General features: G+C 47.8%; 1 protein-coding gene across 2 annotated transcripts in view; it reads right to left on the bottom strand.

Moving 5' to 3' along the window:
- Positions 1 to 16,297: 16,297 nt before the first annotated feature.
- The window catches only part of LOC100375430 (structural maintenance of chromosomes protein 6-like), a 128,138-nt gene continuing 124,828 nt past the window's right edge, over positions 16,298 to 19,607 (bottom strand). For both annotated transcript variants that reach the window (XM_085502548.1, XM_085502557.1), the window contains exon 25: positions 16,298 to 17,485. In XM_085502548.1, the coding sequence (XP_085358674.1) occupies positions 17,374 to 17,485 (112 nt within the window). In that variant the 3' untranslated portion in view covers positions 16,298 to 17,373. The remainder of the gene's footprint in view (positions 17,486 to 19,607) is intronic.

The raw sequence follows: 19,607 nt of genomic DNA, 5'->3' as shown, positions 1-19,607 counted from the left end.
GGGCTAGTGCCATAGTTCCATATCGTGCTGGGCTAGTGCCATAGTTCCATGTCGTGCTGGGCTAGTGCCATAGTTCCATATCGTGCTGGGCTAGTGCCATAGTTCCATATCGTGCTGGGCTAGTGCCATAGTTCTATATCGTGCTGGGCTAGTACCATAGTTCCATATCGTGCTGGGCTAGTGCTATAGTTCCATATCGTGCTGGGCTAGTGCCATAATTCCATATCGTGCTGGGCTAGTGCCATAGCTCCATATCGTGCTGGGCTAGTGCCATAGTTCCATATCGTGCTGGGCTAGTGCCATAGTTCCATATCGTGTTGGGCTAGTGTCATAGTTCCATATCATGCTGAGCTAATTCCATAGCTCCATATCGTGCTGGGCTAGTGCCATAGTTCTATATCGTGCTGGGCTAGTGCCATAGTTCCATATCGTGCTGGGCTAGTGCCATAGTTCCATATCGTGCTGGGCTAGTGCCATAGTTCCATATCGTGCTGGGCTAGTGCCATAGTTCCATATCGTGCTGGGCTAGTGTCATAGTTCCATATCGTGCTGGGCTAGTGCCATAGTTCCATATCGTGTTGGGCTAGTGTCATAGTTCCATATCGTGCTGGGCTAGTGCCATAGTTCCATATCGTGTTGGGCTAGTGTCATAGATCCATATCGTGCTGGGCTAGTGCCATAGTTCTATATCGTGCTGGGCTAGTGTCATAGCTCCATATCGTGCTGGGTTAATACCATAGTTCTATATCGTGCTGGGCTAGTGTCATAGCTCCATATCGTGCTGGGCTAGTGTCATAGTTATATATCGTGCTGGGCTAGTGCCATAGTTTCATATCGTGCTGGGCTAGTGCCATAGTTCCATATCGTGCTGGGCTAGTGCCATAGTTCCATGTCGTGCTGGGCTAGTGCCATAGTTCCATATCGTGCTGGGCTAGTGCCATAGTTCCATATCGTGCTGGGCTAGTGCCATAGTTCTATATCGTGCTGGGCTAGTGCCATAGTTTCATATCGTGCTGGGCTAGTGCCATAGTTCCATATCGTGCTGGGCTAGTGCCATAGTTCCATATCGTGCTGGGCTAGTGCCATAGTTCCATATCGTGCTGGGCTAGTGTCATAGTTCCATATCGTGCTGGGCTAGTGCCATAGTTCCATATTGTGTTGGGCTAGTGTCATAGTTCCATATCATGCTGGGCTAATTCCATAGCTCCATATCGTGCTGGGCTAGTGCCATAGTTCTATATCGTGCTGGGCTAGTGCCATAGTTCCATATCGTGCTGGGCTAGTGCCATAGTTCCATATTGTGCTGGGCTAGTGCCATAGTTCCATATCGTGCTGGGCTAGTGCCATAGTTCCATATCGTGCTGGGCTAGTGTCATAGTTCCATATCGTGCTGGGCTAGTGTCATAGATCCATATCGTGCTGGGCTAGTGCCATAGTTCTATATCGTGCTGGGCTAGTGTCATAGCTCCATATCGTGCTAGGTTAATGCCATAGTTCTATATCGTGCTGGGCTAGTGTCATAGTTCCATATCGTGCTGGGTTAATGCCAGAGTTCTATATCGTGCTGGGCTAGTGGCATAGCTCCATATCGTGCTGGGTTAATGCCATAGTTCTATATCGTGCTGGGCTAGTGTCATAGTTCCATATCGTGCTGGGCCAGTGCCATAGCTCCATGTCGTGCTGGGCTAGTGTCATAGCTCCATATCGTGCTGGGCTAGTGTCATAGTTCCATATCGTGCTGGGTTAATGCCATAGTTCTATATCGTGCTGGGCAAGTGTCATAGCTCCATATCGTGCTGGGCTAGTGTCATAGTTCCATATCGTGCTGGGCTAGTGCCATAGTTCCATATCGTGCTGGGCTAGTGCCATAGTTCCATATCGTGCTGGGCTAGTGCCATAGCTCCATATCGTGCTGGGCTAGTGTCATAGCTCCATATCGTGCTGGGCTAGTGTCATAGTTCCATATCGTGCTGGGCTAGTGCCATAATTCCATATCGTGCTGGGCTAGTGCCATAGTTCCATATCGTGCTGGGCTAGTGTCATAGCTCCATATCGTGCTGGGCTAGTGTCATAGCTCCATATCGTGCTGGGCTAGTGTCATAGTTCCATATCGTGCTGGGCTAGTGTCATAGCTCCATATCGTGCTGGGCTAGTGTCATAGCTCCATATCGTGCTGGGTTAATGCCATAGTTCTATATCGTGCTGGGCTAGTGTCATAGCTCCATATCGTGCTGGGCTAGTGTCATAGCTCCATATCGTGCTGGGCTAGTGTCATAGCTCCATATCGTGCTGGGCTAGTGTCATAGCTCCATATCGTGCTGGGTTAATGCCATAGTTCCATATCGTGCTGGGCTAGTGCCATAGTTTCATATCGTGCTGGGCTAGTGCCATAGTTCCATATCGTGCTGGGCTAGTGCCATAGTTCCATATCGTGCTGGGCTAGTGTCATAGTTGCATATCGTGCTGGGCTAGTGCCATAGTTCCATATCGTGCTGGGCTAGTGTCATAGTTCCATATCGTGCTGGGCTAGTGTCATAGCAACATATAGTGCTGGGCTAGTGTCATAGTTCCATATCGTGCTGGGCTAGTGCCATAGTTCCATATCGTGCTGCGCTAGTGCCATAGCTCCATATCGTGCTGGGCTAGTGTCATAGTTCCATATCGTGCTGGGCTAGTGCCATAGTTCCATATCGTGCTGGGCTAATTCCATAGCTCCATATCGTGCTGGGCTAGTGCCATAGTTCTATATCGTGCTGGGCTAGTGTCATAGTTCCATATCGTGCTGGGCTAGTGCCATAGTTCCATATCGTGCTGGGCTAGTGTCATAGTTCCATATCGTGCTGGGCTAATTCCATAGCTCCATATCGTGCTGGGCTAGTGTCATAGTTCCATATCGTGCTGGGCTAGTGCCATAGTTCCATATCGTGCTGGGCTAATTCCATAGCTCCATATCGTGCTGGGCTAGTGTCATAGATCCATATCGTGCTGGGCTAATTCCATAGCTCCATATCGTGCTGGGCTAGTGTCATAGCTCCATATCGTGCTGGGCTAGTGCCATAGCTCCATATCGTGCTGGACTAGTGTCATAGTTCCATATCGTGCTGGGCTAGTGTCATAGTTCCATATCGTGCTGGGCTAGTGTCATAGTTCCATATGGTGCTGGGCTAGTGTCACAGCTCCATATCGTGCTGGGCTAGTGTCATAGCTCCATATCGCGCTGGGCTAATTCCATAGTTCCATATCGTGCTGGGCTAGTGTCACAGCTCCATATCGTGCTGGGCTAGTGTCATAGCTCCATATCGTGCTGGGCTAGTGCCATAGTTCCATATCGTGCTGGGCTAGTGCCATAGTTCCATATCGTGCTGGGCTAGTGTCACAGCTCCATATCGTGCTGGGCTAGTGCCATAGTTCCATATCGTGCTGGGCTAGTGTCATAGCTCCATATCGTGCTGGGCTAATTCCATAGTTCCATATCGTGCTGGGCTAGTGCCATAGTTCCATATCGTGCTGGGCTAGTGTCACAGCTCCATATCGTGTTGGGCTAGTGCCATAGTTCCATATCGTGCTGGGCTAGTGCCATAGTTCCATATCGTGCTGGGCTAGTGCCATAGTTCCATATCGTGCTGGGCTAGTGTCATAGTTCCATATCGTGCTGGGCTAATTCCATAGTTCCATATCGTGCTGGGCTAGTGTCATAGTTCCATATCGTGCTGGGCTAGTGTCACAGCTCCATATCGTGCTGGGCTAGTGTCATAGCTCCATATCGTGCTGGGCTAATTCCATAGTTCCATATCGTGCTGGGCTAGTGTCACAGCTCCATATCGTGCTGGCTAGTGTCATAGCTCCATATCGTGCTGGGCTAGTGCCATAGTTCCATATCGTGCTGGGCTAGTGCCATAGTTCCATATCGTGCTGGGCTAGTGTCACAGCTCCATATCGTGCTGGGCTAGTGCCATAGTTTCATATCGTGCTGGGCTAGTGTCATAGCTCCATATCGTGCTGGGCTAATTCCATAGTTCCATATCGTGCTGGGCTAGTGCCATAGTTCCATATCGTGCTGGGCTAGTGTCACAGCTCCATATCGTGCTGGGCTAGTGTCATAGTTCCATATCGTGCTGGGCTAGTGCCATAGTTCCATATCGTGCTGGGCTAGTGTCACAGCTCCATATCGTGCTGGGCTAGTGTCATAGCTCCATATCGTGCTGGGCTAATTCCATAGTTCCATATCGTGCTGGGCTAGTGTCATAGTTCCATATCGTGCTGGGCTAGTGCCATAGTTCCATATCGTGCTGGGCTAGTGCCATAGTTCCATATCGTGCTGGGCTAGTGCCATAGTTCCATATCGTGCTGGGCTAGTGCCATAGCTCCACATCGTGCTGGGCTAGTGTCATAGCTCCATATCGTGCTGGGCTAGTGTCATAGTTCCATATCGTGCTGGGCTAGTGCCATAATTCCATATCGTGCTGGGCTAGTGCCATAGTTCCATATCGTGCTGGGCTAGTGTCATAGCTCCATATCGTGCTGGGCTAATTCCATAGTTTCATATCGTGCTGGGCTAGTGCCATAGTTCCATATCGTGCTGGGCTAGTGTCATAGCTCCATATCGTGCTGGGCTAATTCCATAGTTCCATATCGTGCTGGGCTAGTGCCATAGTTCCATATCGTGCTGGGCTAGTGCCATAGTTCCATATCGTGCTGGGCTAGTGTCATAGCTTCATATCGTGCTGGGCTAGTGCCATAGCTCCATATCGTGCTGGGCTAGTGTCATAGCTCCATATCGTGCTGGGCTAGTGTCATAGTTCCATATCGTGCTGGGCTAGTGCCATAGCTCGATATCGTGCTGCGCTAGTGTCATAGCTCCATATCGTGCTGGGCTAGTGTCATAGTTCCATATCGTGCTGGGCTAGTGCCATAGTTCTATATCGTGCTGGGCTAGTGCCATAGTTTTATATCGTGCTGGGCTAGTGCCATAGTTCCATATCGTGCTGGGCTAGTGCCATAGTTTCATATCGTGCTGGGCTAGTGCCATAGTTCCATATCGTGCTGGGCTAGTGCCATAGTTCCATATCGTGCTGGGCTAGTGTCATAGTTGCATATAGTGCTGGGCTAGTGCCATAGTTCCATATCGTGCTGGGCTAGTGCCATAGCTCCACATCGTGCTGCGCTAGTGTCATAGCTCCATATAGTGCTGGGCTAGTGTCATAGTTCCATATCGTGCTGGGCTAGTGTCATAGTTCCATATCGTGTTGGGCTAATTCCATAGCTCCATATCGTGCTGGGCTAGTGCCATAGTTCCATATCGTGCTGGGCTAGTGCCATAGTTCCATGTCGTGCTGGGCTAGTGCCATAGTTCCATATCGTGCTGGGCTAGTGCCATAGTTCTATATCGTGCTGGGCTAGTGCCATAGTTCCATATCGTGCTGGGCTAGTGCCATAGTTCCATATCGTGCTGGGCTAGTGCCATAGTTCCTTATCGTGCTGGGCTAGTGCCATAGTTCCATATCGTGCTGGGCTAGTGTCATAGTTCCATATCGTGCTGGGCTAGTGCCATAGTTCCATATCGTGTTGGGCTAGTGTCATAGTTCCATATCATGCTGGGCTAATTCCATAGCTCCATATCGTGCTGGGCTAGTGCCATAGTTCTATATCGTGCTGGGCTAGTGCCATAGTTCCATATCGTGCTGGGCTAGTGCCATAGCTCCATATCGTGCTAGGCTAGTGCCATAGTTCCATATCGTGCTGGGCTAGTGCCATAGTTCCATATCGTGCTGGGCTAGTGTCATAGTTCCATATCGTGCTGGGCTAGTGCCATAGTTCCATATCGTGTTGGGCTAGTGTCATAGATCCATATCGTGCTGGGCTAGTGCCATAGTTCTATATCGTGCTGGGCTAGTGTCATAGCTCCATATCGTGCTGGGTTAATGCCATAGTTCTATATCGTGCTGGGCTAGTGTCATAGCTCCATATCGTGCTGGGCTAGTGTCATAGTTATATATCGTGCTGGGCTAGTGCCATAGTTTCATATCGTGCTGGGCTAGTGCCATAGTTCCATATCGTGCTGGGCTAGTGCCATAGTTTCATATCGTGCTGGGCTAGTGCCATAGTTCCATATCGTGCTGGGCTAGTGCCATAGTTCCATGTCGTGCTGGCTAGTGCCATAGTTCCATATCGTGCTGGGCTAGTGTCATAGCTCCATATAGTGCTGGGCTAGTGTCATAGTTCCATATCGTGCTGGGCTAGTGTCATAGTTCCATATCGTGTTGGGCTAATTCCATAGCTCCATATCGTGCTGGGCTAGTGCCATAGTTCCATATCGTGCTGGACTAGTGCCATAGTTCCATGTCGTGCTGGGCTAGTGTCATAGTTCCATATCGTGCTGGGCTAGTGCCATAGTTCCATATCGTGCTGGGCTAGTGCCATAGTTCCATATCGTGCTGGGCTAGTGCCATAGCTCCATATCGTGCTGGGCTAGTGTCATAGCTCCATATCGTGCTGGGCTAGTGTCATAGTTCCATATCGTGCTGGGCTAGTGCCATAATTCCATATCGTGCTGGGCTAGTGCCATAGTTCCATATCGTGCTGGGCTAGTGTCATAGCTCCATATCGTGCTGGGCTAATTCCATAGTTTCATATCGTGCTGGGCTAGTGCCATAGTTCCATATCGTGCTGGGCTAGTGTCATAGCTCCATATCGTGCTGGGCTAATTCCATAGTTCCATATCGTGCTGGGCTAGTGCCATAGTTCCATATCGTGCTAGGCTAGTGCCATAGTTCCATATCGTGCTGGGCTAGTGTCATAGCTCCATATCGTGCTGGGCTAGTGCCATAGCTCCATATCGTGCTGGGCTAGTGTCATAGCTCCATATCGTGCTGGGCTAGTGTCATAGTTCCATATCGTGCTGGGCTAGTGCCATAGCTCGATATCGTGCTGCGCTAGTGTCATAGCTCCATATCGTGCTGGGCTAGTGTCATAGTTCCATATCGTGCTGGGCTAGTTCCATAGTTCTATATCGTGCTGGGCTAGTGCCATAGTTATATATCGTGCTGGGCTAGTGCCATAGTTTCATATCGTGCTGGGCTAGTGCCATAGTTCCATATCGTGCTGGGCTAGTGCCATAGTTTCATATCGTGCTGGGCTAGTGCCATAGTTCCGTATCGTGCTGGGCTAGTGCCATAGTTCCATATCGTGCTGGGCTAGTGTCATAGTTGCATATCGTGCTGGGCTAGTGCCATAGTTCCATATCGTGCTGGGCTAGTGCCATAGTTCTATATCGTGCTGGGCTAGTGCCATAGTTCCATATCGTGCTGGGCTAGTGCCATAGTCCCATATCGTGCTGGGCTAGTGCCATAGTTCCATATCGTGCTGGGCTAGTGTCATAGTTCCATATCGTGCTGGGCTAGTGCCATAGTTCCATATCGTGTTGGGCTAGTGTCATAGTTCCATATCGTGCTGGGCTAGTGCCATAGTTCCATATCGTGCTGGGCTAGTGTCATAGTTCCATATCGTGCTGGGCTAGTGCCATAGTTCCATATCGTGTTGGGCTAGTGTCATAGATCCATATCGTGCTGGGCTAGTGCCATAGTTCTATATCGTGCTGGGCTAGTGTCATAGCTCCATATCGTGCTGGGCTAGTGTCATAGTTATATATCGTGCTGGGCTAGTGCCATAGTTTCATATCGTGCTGGGCTAGTGCCATAGTTCCATATCGTGCTGGGCTAGTGCCATAGTTTCATATCGTGCTGGGCTAGTGCCATAGTTCCATATCGTGCTGGGCTAGTGCCATAGTTCCATGTCGTGCTGGGCTAGTGCCATAGTTCCATATCGTGCTGGGCTAGTGCCATAGTTCCATATCGTGCTGGGCTAGTGCCATAGTTCTATATCGTGCTGGGCTAGTGCCATAGTTCCATATCGTGCTGGGCTAGTGCCATAGTTCCATATCGTGCTGGGCTAGTGCCATAGTTCCATATCGTGCTGGGCTAGTGCCATAGTTCCATATCGTGCTGGGCTAGTGTCATAGTTCCATATCGTGCTGGGCTAGTGCCATAGTTCCATATCGTGTTGGGCTAGTGTCATAGTTCCATATCATGCTGGGCTAATTCCATAGCTCCATATCGTGCTGGGCTAGTGCCATAGTTCTATATCGTGCTGGGCTAGTGCCATAGTTCCATATCGTGCTGGGCTAGTGCCATAGTTCCATATCGTGCTGGGCTAGTGCCATAGTTCCATATCGTGCTGGGCTAGTGCCATAGTTCCATATCGTGCTGGGCTAGTGTCATAGTTCCATATCGTGCTGGGCTAGTGCCATAGTTCCATATCGTGTTGGGCTAGTGTCATAGATCCATATTGTGCTGGGCTAGTGCCATAATTCCATATCGTGCTGGGCTAGTGCCATAGTTCCATATCGTGCTTGGCTAGTGTCATAGCTCCATATCGTGCTGGGCTAATTCCATAGTTTCATATCGTGCTGGGCTAGTGTCATAGTTCCATATCGTGCTGGGCTAGTGTCATAGCTCCATATCGTGCTGGGCTAGTGCCATAGTTATATATCGTGCTGGGCTAGTGCCATAGTTTCATATCGTGCTGGGCTAGTGCCATAGTTCCATATCGTGCTGGGCTAGTGCCATAGTTTCATATCGTGCTGGGCTAATGCCATAGTTCCATATCGTGCTGGGCTAGTGCCATAGTTCCATATCGTGCTGGGCTAGTGTCATAGTTGCATATCGTGCTGGGCTAGTGCCATAGTTCCATATCGTGCTGGGCTAGTGCCATAGCTCCACATCGTGCTGCGCTAGTGTCATAGCTCCATATAGTGCTGGGCTAGTGTCATAGTTCCATATCGTGCTGGGCTAGTGTCATAGTTCCATATCGTGTTGGGCTAATTCCATAGCTCCATATCGTGCTGGGCTAGTGCCATAGTTCCATATCGTGCTGGGCTAGTGCCATAGTTCCATGTCGTGCTGGGCTAGTGCCATAGTTCCATTTCGTGCTGGGCTAGTGCCATAGTTCCATATCGTGCTGGGCTAGTGCCATAGTTTAATATCGTGCTGGGCTAGTACCATAGTTCCATATCGTGCTGGGCTAGTGCTATAGTTCCATATCGTGCTGGGCTAGTGCCATAGTTCCATATCGTGCTGGGCTAGTGCCATAGTTCCATATCGTGCTGGGCTAGTGCCATAGTTCCATATCGTGCTGGGCTAGTGCCATAGTTCCATATCGTGTTGGGCTAGTGTCATAGTTCCATATCATGCTGAGCTAATTCCATAGCTCCATATCGTGCTGGGCTAGTGCCATAGTTCTATATCGTGCTGGGCTAGTGCCATAGTTCCATATCGTGCTGGGCTAGTGCCATAGTTCCATATCGTGCTGGGCTAGTGCCATAGTTCCATATCGTGCTGGGCTAGTGCCATAGTTCCATATCGTGCTGGGCTAGTGTCATAGTTCCATATCGTGCTGGGCTAGTGCCATAGTTCCATATCGTGTTGGGCTAGTGTCATAGATCCATATCGTGCTGGGCTAGTGCCATAGTTCTATATCGTGCTGGGCTAGTGTCATAGCTCCATATCGTGCTGGGTTAATACCATAGTTCTATATCGTGCTGGGCTAGTGTCATAGCTCCATATCGTGCTGGGCTAGTGTCATAGTTATATATCGTGCTGGGCTAGTGCCATAGTTTCATATCGTGCTGGGCTAGTGCCATAGTTCCATATCGTGCTGGGCTAGTGCCATAGTTCCATGTCGTGCTGGGCTAGTGCCATAGTTCCATATCGTGCTGGGCTAGTGCCATAGTTCCATATCGTGCTGGGCTAGTGCCATAGTTCTATATCGTGCTGGGCTAGTGCCATAGTTTCATATCGTGCTGGGCTAGTGCCATAGTTCCATATCGTGCTGGGCTAGTGCCATAGTTCCATATCGTGCTGGGCTAGTGCCATAGTTCCATATCGTGCTGGGCTAGTGTCATAGTTCCATATCGTGCTGGGCTAGTGCCATAGTTCCATATCGTGTTGGGCTAGTGTCATAGTTCCATATCATGCTGGGCTAATTCCATAGCTCCATATCGTGCTGGGCTAGTGCCATAGTTCTATATCGTGCTGGGCTAGTGCCATAGTTCCATATCGTGCTGGGCTAGTGCCATAGTTCCATATTGTGCTGGGCTAGTGCCATAGTTCCATATCGTGCTGGGCTAGTGCCATAGTTCCATATCGTGCTGGGCTAGTGTCATAGTTCCATATCGTGCTGGGCTAGTGCCATAGTTCCATATCGTGTTGGGCTAGTGTCATAGATCCATATCGTGCTGGGCTAGTGCCATAGTTCTATATCGTGCTGGGCTAGTGTCATAGCCCCATATCGTGCTGGGTTAATGCCATAGTTCTATATCGTGCTGGGCTAGTGTCATAGCTCCATATCGTGCTGGGCTAGTGTCATAGTTCCATATCGTGCTGGGTTAATGCCAGAGTTCTATATCGTGCTGGGCTAGTGGCATAGCTCCATATCGTGCTGGGCTAGTGCCATAGTTCTATATCGTGCTGGGCTAGTGTCATAGCTCCATATCGTGCTGGGCTAGTGTCATAGTTATATATTGTGCTGGGCTAGTGCCATAGTTTCATATCGTGCTGGGCTAGTGCCATAGTTCCATATCGAGCTGGGCTAGTGCCATAGTTTCATATCGTGCTGGGCTAGTGCCATAGTTCCATATCGTGCTGGGCTAGTGCCATAGTTCCATGTCGTGCTGGGCTAGTGCCATAGTTCCATATCGTGCTGGGCTAGTGCCATAGTTCCATATCGTGCTGGGCTAGTGCCATAGTTCTATATCGTGCTGGGCTAGTGCCATAGTTCCATATCGTGCTGGGCTAGTGCCATAGTTCCATATCGTGCTGGGCTAGTGCCATAGTTCCATATCGTGCTGGGCTAGTGCCATAGTTCCATATCGTGCTGGGCTAGTGTCATAGTTCCATATCGTGCTGGGCTAGTGCCATAGTTCCATATCGTGTTGGGCTAGTGTCATAGTTCCATATCATGCTGGGCTAATTCCATAGCTCCATACCGTGCTGGGCTAGTGCCATAGTTCTATATCGTGCTGGGCTAGTGCCATAGTTCCATATCGTGCTGGGCTAGTGCCATAGTTCCATATCGTGCTGGGCTAGTGCCATAGTTCCATATCGTGCTGGGCTAGTGCCATAGTTCCATATCGTGCTGGGCTAGTGTCATAGTTCCATATCGTGCTGGGCTAGTGCCATAGTTCCATATCGTGTCGGGCTAGTGTCATAGATCCATATCGTGCTGGGCTAGTGCCATAATTCCATATCGTGCTGGGCTAGTGCCATAGTTCCATATCGTGCTTGGCTAGTGTCATAGCTCCATATCGTGCTGGGCTAATTCCATAGTTTCATATCGTGCTGGGCTAGTGCCATAGTTCCATATCGTGCTGGGCTAGTGTCATAGCTCCATATCGTGCTGGGCTAATTCCATAGTTCCATATCGTGCTGGGCTAGTGCCATAGTTCCATATCGTGCTGGGCTAGTGCCATAGTTCCATATCGTGCTGGGCTAGTGTCATAGCTCCATATCGTGCTGGGCTAGTGCCATAGCTCCATATCGTGCTGGGCTAGTGTCATAGCTCCATATCGTGCTGGGCTAGTGTCATAGTTCCATATCATGCTGGGCTAGTGCCATAGCTCGATATCGTGCTGCACTAGTGTCATAGCTCCATATCGTGCTGGGCTAGTGTCATAGTTCCATATCGTGCTGGGCTAGTGCCATAGTTCTATATCGTGCTGAGCTAGTGCCATAGTTATATATCGTGCTGGGCTAGTGCCATAGTTTCATATCGTGCTGGGCTAGTGCCATAGTTCCATATCGTGCTGGGCTAGTGCCATAGTTTCATATCGTGCTGGGCTAATGCCATAGTTCCATATCGTGCTGGGCTAGTGCCATAGTTCCATATCGTGCTGGGCTAGTGTCATAGTTCCATATCGTGCTGGGCTAGTGCCATAGCTCCACATCGTGCTGCGCTAGTGTCATAGCTCCATATAGTGCTGGGCTAGTGTCATAGTTCCATATCGTGCTGGGCTAGTGTCATAGTTCCATATCGTGTTGGGCTAATTCCATAGCTCCATATCGTGCTGGGCTAGTGCCATAGTTCCATATCGTGCTGGGCTAGTGCCATAGTTCCATGTCGTGCTGGGCTAGTGCCATAGTTCCATATCGTGCTGGGCTAGTGCCATAGTTCCATATCGTGCTGGGCTAGTGCCATAGTTCTATATCGTGCTGGGCTAGTACCATAGTTCCATATCGTGCTGGGCTAGTGCTATAGTTCCATATCGTGCTGGGCTAGTGCCATAATTCCATATCGTGCTGGGCTAGTGCCATAGCTCCATATCGTGCTGGGCTAGTGCCATAGTTCCATATCGTGCTGGGCTAGTGCCATAGTTCCATATCGTGTTGGGCTAGTGTCATAGTTCCATATCATGCTGAGCTAATTCCATAGCTCCATATCGTGCTGGGCTAGTGCCATAGTTCTATATCGTGCTGGGCTAGTGCCATAGTTCCATATCGTGCTGGGCTAGTGCCATAGTTCCATATCGTGCTGGGCTAGTGCCATAGTTCCATATCGTGCTGGGCTAGTGCCATAGTTCCATATCGTGCTGGGCTAGTGTCATAGTTCCATATCGTGCTGGGCTAGTGCCATAGTTCCATATCGTGTTGGGCTAGTGTCATAGTTCCATATCGTGCTGGGCTAGTGCCATAGTTCCATATCGTGTTGGGCTAGTGTCATAGATCCATATCGTGCTGGGCTAGTGCCATAGTTCTATATCGTGCTGGGCTAGTGTCATAGCTCCATATCGTGCTGGGTTAATACCATAGTTCTATATCGTGCTGGGCTAGTGTCATAGCTCCATATCGTGCTGGGCTAGTGTCATAGTTATATATCGTGCTGGGCTAGTGCCATAGTTTCATATCGTGCTGGGCTAGTGCCATAGTTCCATATCGTGCTGGGCTAGTGCCATAGTTCCATGTCGTGCTGGGCTAGTGCCATAGTTCCATATCGTGCTGGGCTAGTGCCATAGTTCCATATCGTGCTGGGCTAGTGCCATAGTTCTATATCGTGCTGGGCTAGTGCCATAGTTTCATATCGTGCTGGGCTAGTGCCATAGTTCCATATCGTGCTGGGCTAGTGCCATAGTTCCATATCGTGCTGGGCTAGTGCCATAGTTCCATATCGTGCTGGGCTAGTGTCATAGTTCCATATCGTGCTGGGCTAGTGCCATAGTTCCATATTGTGTTGGGCTAGTGTCATAGTTCCATATCATGCTGGGCTAATTCCATAGCTCCATATCGTGCTGGGCTAGTGCCATAGTTCTATATCGTGCTGGGCTAGTGCCATAGTTCCATATCGTGCTGGGCTAGTGCCATAGTTCCATATTGTGCTGGGCTAGTGCCATAGTTCCATATCGTGCTGGGCTAGTGCCATAGTTCCATATCGTGCTGGGCTAGTGTCATAGTTCCATATCGTGCTGGGCTAGTGTCATAGATCCATATCGTGCTGGGCTAGTGCCATAGTTCTATATCGTGCTGGGCTAGTGTCATAGCTCCATATCGTGCTAGGTTAATGCCATAGTTCTATATCGTGCTGGGCTAGTGTCATAGTTCCATATCGTGCTGGGTTAATGCCAGAGTTCTATATCGTGCTGGGCTAGTGGCATAGCTCCATATCGTGCTGGGTTAATGCCATAGTTCTATATCGTGCTGGGCTAGTGTCATAGTTCCATATCGTGCTGGGCCAGTGCCATAGCTCCATGTCGTGCTGGGCTAGTGTCATAGCTCCATATCGTGCTGGGCTAGTGTCATAGTTCCATATCGTGCTGGGTTAATGCCATAGTTCTATATCGTGCTGGGCAAGTGTCATAGCTCCATATCGTGCTGGGCTAGTGTCATAGTTCCATATCGTGCTGGGCTAGTGCCATAGTTCCATATCGTGCTGGGCTAGTGCCATAGTTCCATATCGTGCTGGGCTAGTGCCATAGCTCCATATCGTGCTGGGCTAGTGTCATAGCTCCATATCGTGCTGGGCTAGTGTCATAGTTCCATATCGTGCTGGGCTAGTGCCATAATTCCATATCGTGCTGGGCTAGTGCCATAGTTCCATATCGTGCTGGGCTAGTGTCATAGCTCCATATCGTGCTGGGCTAGTGTCATAGCTCCATATCGTGCTGGGCTAGTGTCATAGTTCCATATCGTGCTGGGCTAGTGTCATAGCTCCATATCGTGCTGGGCTAGTGTCATAGCTCCATATCGTGCTGGGTTAATGCCATAGTTCTATATCGTGCTGGGCTAGTGTCATAGCTCCATATCGTGCTGGGCTAGTGTCATAGCTCCATATCGTGCTGGGCTAGTGTCATAGCTCCATATCGTGCTGGGCTAGTGTCATAGCTCCATATCGTGCTGGGTTAATGCCATAGTTCCATATCGTGCTGGGCTAGTGCCATAGTTTCATATCGTGCTGGGCTAGTGCCATAGTTCCATATCGTGCTGGGCTAGTGCCATAGTTCCATATCGTGCTGGGCTAGTGTCATAGTTGCATATCGTGCTGGGCTAGTGCCATAGTTCCATATCGTGCTGGGCTAGTGCCATAGCTCCACATCGTGCTGCGCTAGTGTCATAGCTCCATATAGTGCTGGGCTAGTGTCATAGCTCCATATCGTGCTGGGCTAGTGTCATAGCTCCATATCGTGCTGGGCTAGTGTCATAGCTCCATATCGTGCTGGGTTAATGCTGTAGTTCTATATCCTTCTGACTAATGCTATAGCTCCATATCGTGCTGGGATCATGCCATAGCTTCATGTCGTGCTGAATTTATAGCAGATAGAGGGCAACTTTGTAATAGGCAAAGAGGTAACTTTGTGGTGGGCAGAGAGAGAGGTGAATTTGTAGTGGGCAGAGAGGTGATTTGTAGTGAAGAGAGAACAGCTTTGTAACAGGCAGAGAGGTAACTTTGTAGTGAGCAGAGAGGTGACTTTGTAGTGGGCAGAGGGATGAATTTGTAGTGGCCAGAGGGCAACTTTGTTATAGGCAGATAGGTGATTTGTAGTGAAGAGAGAACAGCTTTGTAACAGGCAGAGAGGTGACTTTGTAGTGGACAGAGAGTAAACTTTGTAGTGGGCAGAGAGGTAACTTTGTAGTGGGCAGAGAGGTGACTTTGTAGTGGGCAGAGAGGTGACTTTGTAGTGGGCACTGAGGTGATTTGTAGTGAAGAGAGAACAGCTTTGTAACAGGCAGAGAGGTGACTTTGTAGTGGGCAGAGAGGTAACTTTGTAGTGGGCAGAGAGGTAACTTTGTAGTGGGCAGAGGTGACTTTGTAGTGGGCAGAGAGGTAACTTTGTAGTGGGCACTGAGGTGATTTGTAGTGAAGAGAGAACAGCTTTGTAACAGGCAGAGAGGCGACTTTGTAGTGGGCAGAGAGGAAACTTTGTAGTGGGCAGAGAGGTAACTTTGTAGTGGGCAGAGAGGTGACTTTGTAGTGGGCAGAGTGGTAACTTTGTAGTGGGCACTGAGGTGATTTGTAGTGAAGAGAGAACAGCTTTGTAACAGGCAGAGAGGTGACTTTGTAGTGGGCAGAGAGGAAACTTTGTAGTGGGCAGAGAGGTAACTTTGTAGTGGGCAGAGAGGTGACTTTGCAGTGGGCACTGAGGTGATTTGTAGTGAAGAGAGAACAGCTTTGTAACAGGCAGAGAGGTAACTTTGTAGTGGGCAGAGATGTGACTTTGTAGTGGGCAGAGAGGTGACTTTGTAGTGGGCACTGAGATGATTTGTAGTGAAGAGAGAACAGCTTTGTAACAGGCAGAGAGGTGACTTTGTAGTGGGCAGAGAGGAAACTTTGTAGTGGGCAGAGAGGTAACTTTGTAGTGGGCAGAGAGGTGACTTTGTAGTGGGCAGAGAGGTGACTTTGTAGTGGGCAGAGAGGTGACTTTGTAGTGGGCAGAGGTGACTTTGTAGTGGGCAAAGAGGTGATTTTGTAGTGGGCAGAGGTGACTTTGTAATGGGCAGAGAGGTGACTTTGTGGGCAGAGAGGTGACTTCGTAGTGGGCAGAGAGGTAACTTTGTGGTGGGCAGAGAGGTGACTTTGTAGTGGGCAGAGAGGTGACTTTGTAGTGAGCAGAGAGGTGACTTTGTAGTGAGCAGAGGAGGGGGTAGTTGGCTGAGAGATGACAGAGGGGTTACTTTGTAGTAGGGAGATGGTAAATTTTGTATTGACAGAGGACAACTTTGTTGTAGGGCAGAGGGGCGAAATCATACACAGGTAATTGTGGTTTTATGTATTTAATTATTTTTATAATTAGATAACAGAAATGTGACAGATAGAAATGAAGAATTAAATCATCTTGTGAAAATATTTTCATAAAATGCTAGAATAACTTTATGTGCATAAAGTGCCAAGCATGTTATTTATAAGTTATTTGCTTTTCAGCTGTTAGTTAAATGTATATTTCATGTTTACTTAAATCATGTACTTTACGTGATGTCATAAAATTTGTAAACTGTATTGCCAATTTATCAGCTTTCAATGAAGTTATTTACAAAATACTGAATACTGGTAATCTTGTAGTTGCTTAGTATGCTAACAATGTTCTGAACGAATAACAAGAAGAAACTGAATGAATGAATGAATGAATGAAATAAACGTAAACATAGTATGTGTTCAAAACAATAGCACACTTCATTATACTGGTTTTAATGTACAAAAGCTTTCATTTCAAAAATGGCAGTGACTTGTTATTGCAAAAAGATATAGATGAATAGTTCAATAAGGCACAAGAAGTATATAAAATATGAAAATATCAAAAATAGAGTAAATGCTACAGGGTTGAATAATGGTTTACAAATTTGTAACAGTTGTTATATCCTTGTGTCTAACTTATTACAAGGATACTACAAAGTAAGCAACAAGACACTACTGTAATCATACAGGTCATCAAGAGGTCAATAAAACCTTGATCTGAGTGATTGTATATCTTGTGGTATCAATCCAACCACTGGGTGCAGTTGTGGAGAAGCAACCTGTCATCTTGTGGTATCAATCCAACCACTGGGTGCAGTTGTGGAGAAGCAACCTGTCATCTTGGAATACAACAAAAAACATTTCTAATTTGGTTTGATGCAAATACTTCATAGGATACCATCAAGTTATGGCATACAGTAATTTCCAGAGTACTAACAGGTCAAGTTTGCGTGATTGGTGCAATAACTAATTTAAAAATATATCTTATAATACAAATAATAATGAATACTAAATATCAAATATAATAAAGCATGTCCAGTAAATTTGGAACAAGAGAGATGATGACATGGTCCTATAAATATGCAAATATTGTTGTATTGGTCATTGTTGGTCTTCATCATCCTCACGAGCTTCCCCATAAGGCAGCGTACCCTGACCACGTTCTGGATCATGCATACGAGATATACGTACTAATGGGCCTCCAGTGACTTTGCTGCAAAAATAAATATAATCTTATAATCAACTTATATAATCAAAGAAAGCTTAGAAAGAACTCCCTTGTGCTGAGAGTATTGAAGAGGCATTCAAATTAATTTGATTTTTTTAAGATTTGCTTTTCAATCGAGAAGCTTGGCAACTAATTTCAGTCTGCTATTTGAGATGCATAACATGAAAAAAATGTGATCCACATTATCAAAATTTATAATACATACAGAAAATACATTTGATTTTTCATCCATGGTTTTAGTCTAATTTATTCCAGAGCACCTTTGCGATGAATTCAATTTAAATCTGATTTTTTAGATATCAGAAATGGGCTAATAATATTACTATACAAACAATTATTATACATAGATTTAGTTCTGTATATTGTTTCACGGTGCACATGTACAAAGTTTCATAATGTGATGATTAATCCTAACTAAATTAGTGGAATCTGAAAAGTAAATTATTATGCAAATTAGGTAATTATAATAGATGTATATAAACCTGAAACTAATTTGATCATCACATTGTGTTAGAGTACATATGTACCAAGATTCATTAAATTAAGATAAGTACTGTCACAGACCATCTATGTACATTGTACCAAGTTTTATTGAAATGTGGTTAGAACCAAAAATTATGATTTATTAGGCAAATTAGGTAATTAATATGATCTGAGCGGGTCTGTGTATTGTTCTGGAGCATCAATGTACCAAGTTTCATTGAAATTAGGCGAGGGTTCTCCGAACCCGCCTATTCACATAGTTCATACCCACCATAGACTCCGGTCAGTCAAAATGACTATTTTGAACTGTAGGCATTAATCAGCGATTCTGCCGGTGACGGAGAGATAGAATCCAGGTCAGGGAAAGCCCCATTACCTCTAGATTCTTTTACCCCTTACGTCACGAACCCACGTGACCGAGGCCACCTGGCAGCGCCACAGGTAGCCGTCCTTCACTCTGGTTCCAACGCGACGGAAAGAGTGGGGAGGTTGGGGGGGGACCCAGAGTCTATGGTGGGTATGAACTATGTGAATAGGCGGGTTCGGAGAACCCTCGCCTAAATTCACTACGTTCAATTACCCACCATAGACTCCGGTCAGTTAAAATGACTATTTTGAACTGTAGGCAGAGTCAGACACCGATAGGTGGCGAGTTTTTCCGAGCAAACAGGAAAAAAAAAAGAAAAAAAAGGAGAATGATGAAAGACTTTCCCCCAGTCCGGGATGAAAACAAACCCAAAAACCTAAGTTACGACCCAAGGGTGGTGTCTTACCTTGCCTGTGCTGTCCCAGAAGCAAGAAGCCAATGCTGCTGTGGTGACAGGGTTCGGTGTGCCAGAGAAAGCTACATGTAGACCCAAGCCGAACTCGGGGGTGATAAGCTTGAAGTAGGACCGAAACAGTTCGCATGAAGGCGTAGGTTGACAGAAGCGAAACCTGGGAGCTTCCAGGAAGTGCTTGTGGAACAGACAATCTGCCCGCAAAAATGCAGAGACTGACTTATCGCCTATGCGCAGAGGCCCCTGCAGTCGTTTGGGCTGGGTCAGCAAACAAGGCCTGACCCGCTACCCGCTATGAAAAGACCCTGCTCAATAGATTGGGTGTCTCCTAGGTAGTAGTTGGTGAAGACGTTCTGCGTTCTCCAGAAGCCTGCCCTCAAAAAGTGTTTGAGGGGGGCACCTGACGCTAGCGCTAGTAAGTTAGCAATCGCACGGACCTCATGTTCTTGTACTTGGTGTCTCTGCAAGGTCTGTGTTGAGGAGGATAGTGTATTATAGACCTCCAGTACAGTCGCAGTAATCCACCTGGGGATGGAAGTCGGGGAAACCGGCTTATCCTGCTTGCCAGGGCCGTAACACAAAACCATGTGTTTGGTTCCCCGTCTAGAAAACCTGGTACGGTTCTCGTAGCAACTCAGCGCTCGGACCAGGCAGAGAAGCAATTCCTCCTGATCCTTCGGACTGACAATATTTGCCAGCCGGGGGATGACGATCGGTTGAGGATCGTGTCCTGGGATTTGGTTCTTGGCGAGAACCCGATTCGTGTCTTAGTACAACTTGATCGTCCATAAAAGCGACACAACCGTCCGCAAAGGATAGTGCGCACCTAGCTTTGGCCAGCGCCT

The sequence above is a fragment of the Saccoglossus kowalevskii genome, chromosome 1, assembly GCF_978046115.1.
Source record: "Saccoglossus kowalevskii chromosome 1, keSacKowa6.1, whole genome shotgun sequence".
In the NCBI taxonomy this organism is placed as follows: Eukaryota; Metazoa; Hemichordata; class Enteropneusta; family Harrimaniidae; genus Saccoglossus; species Saccoglossus kowalevskii.
The sequence above is the reverse complement of the archived record's forward strand: the minus strand, read 5'-3'. Positions and strand labels throughout refer to the sequence as shown.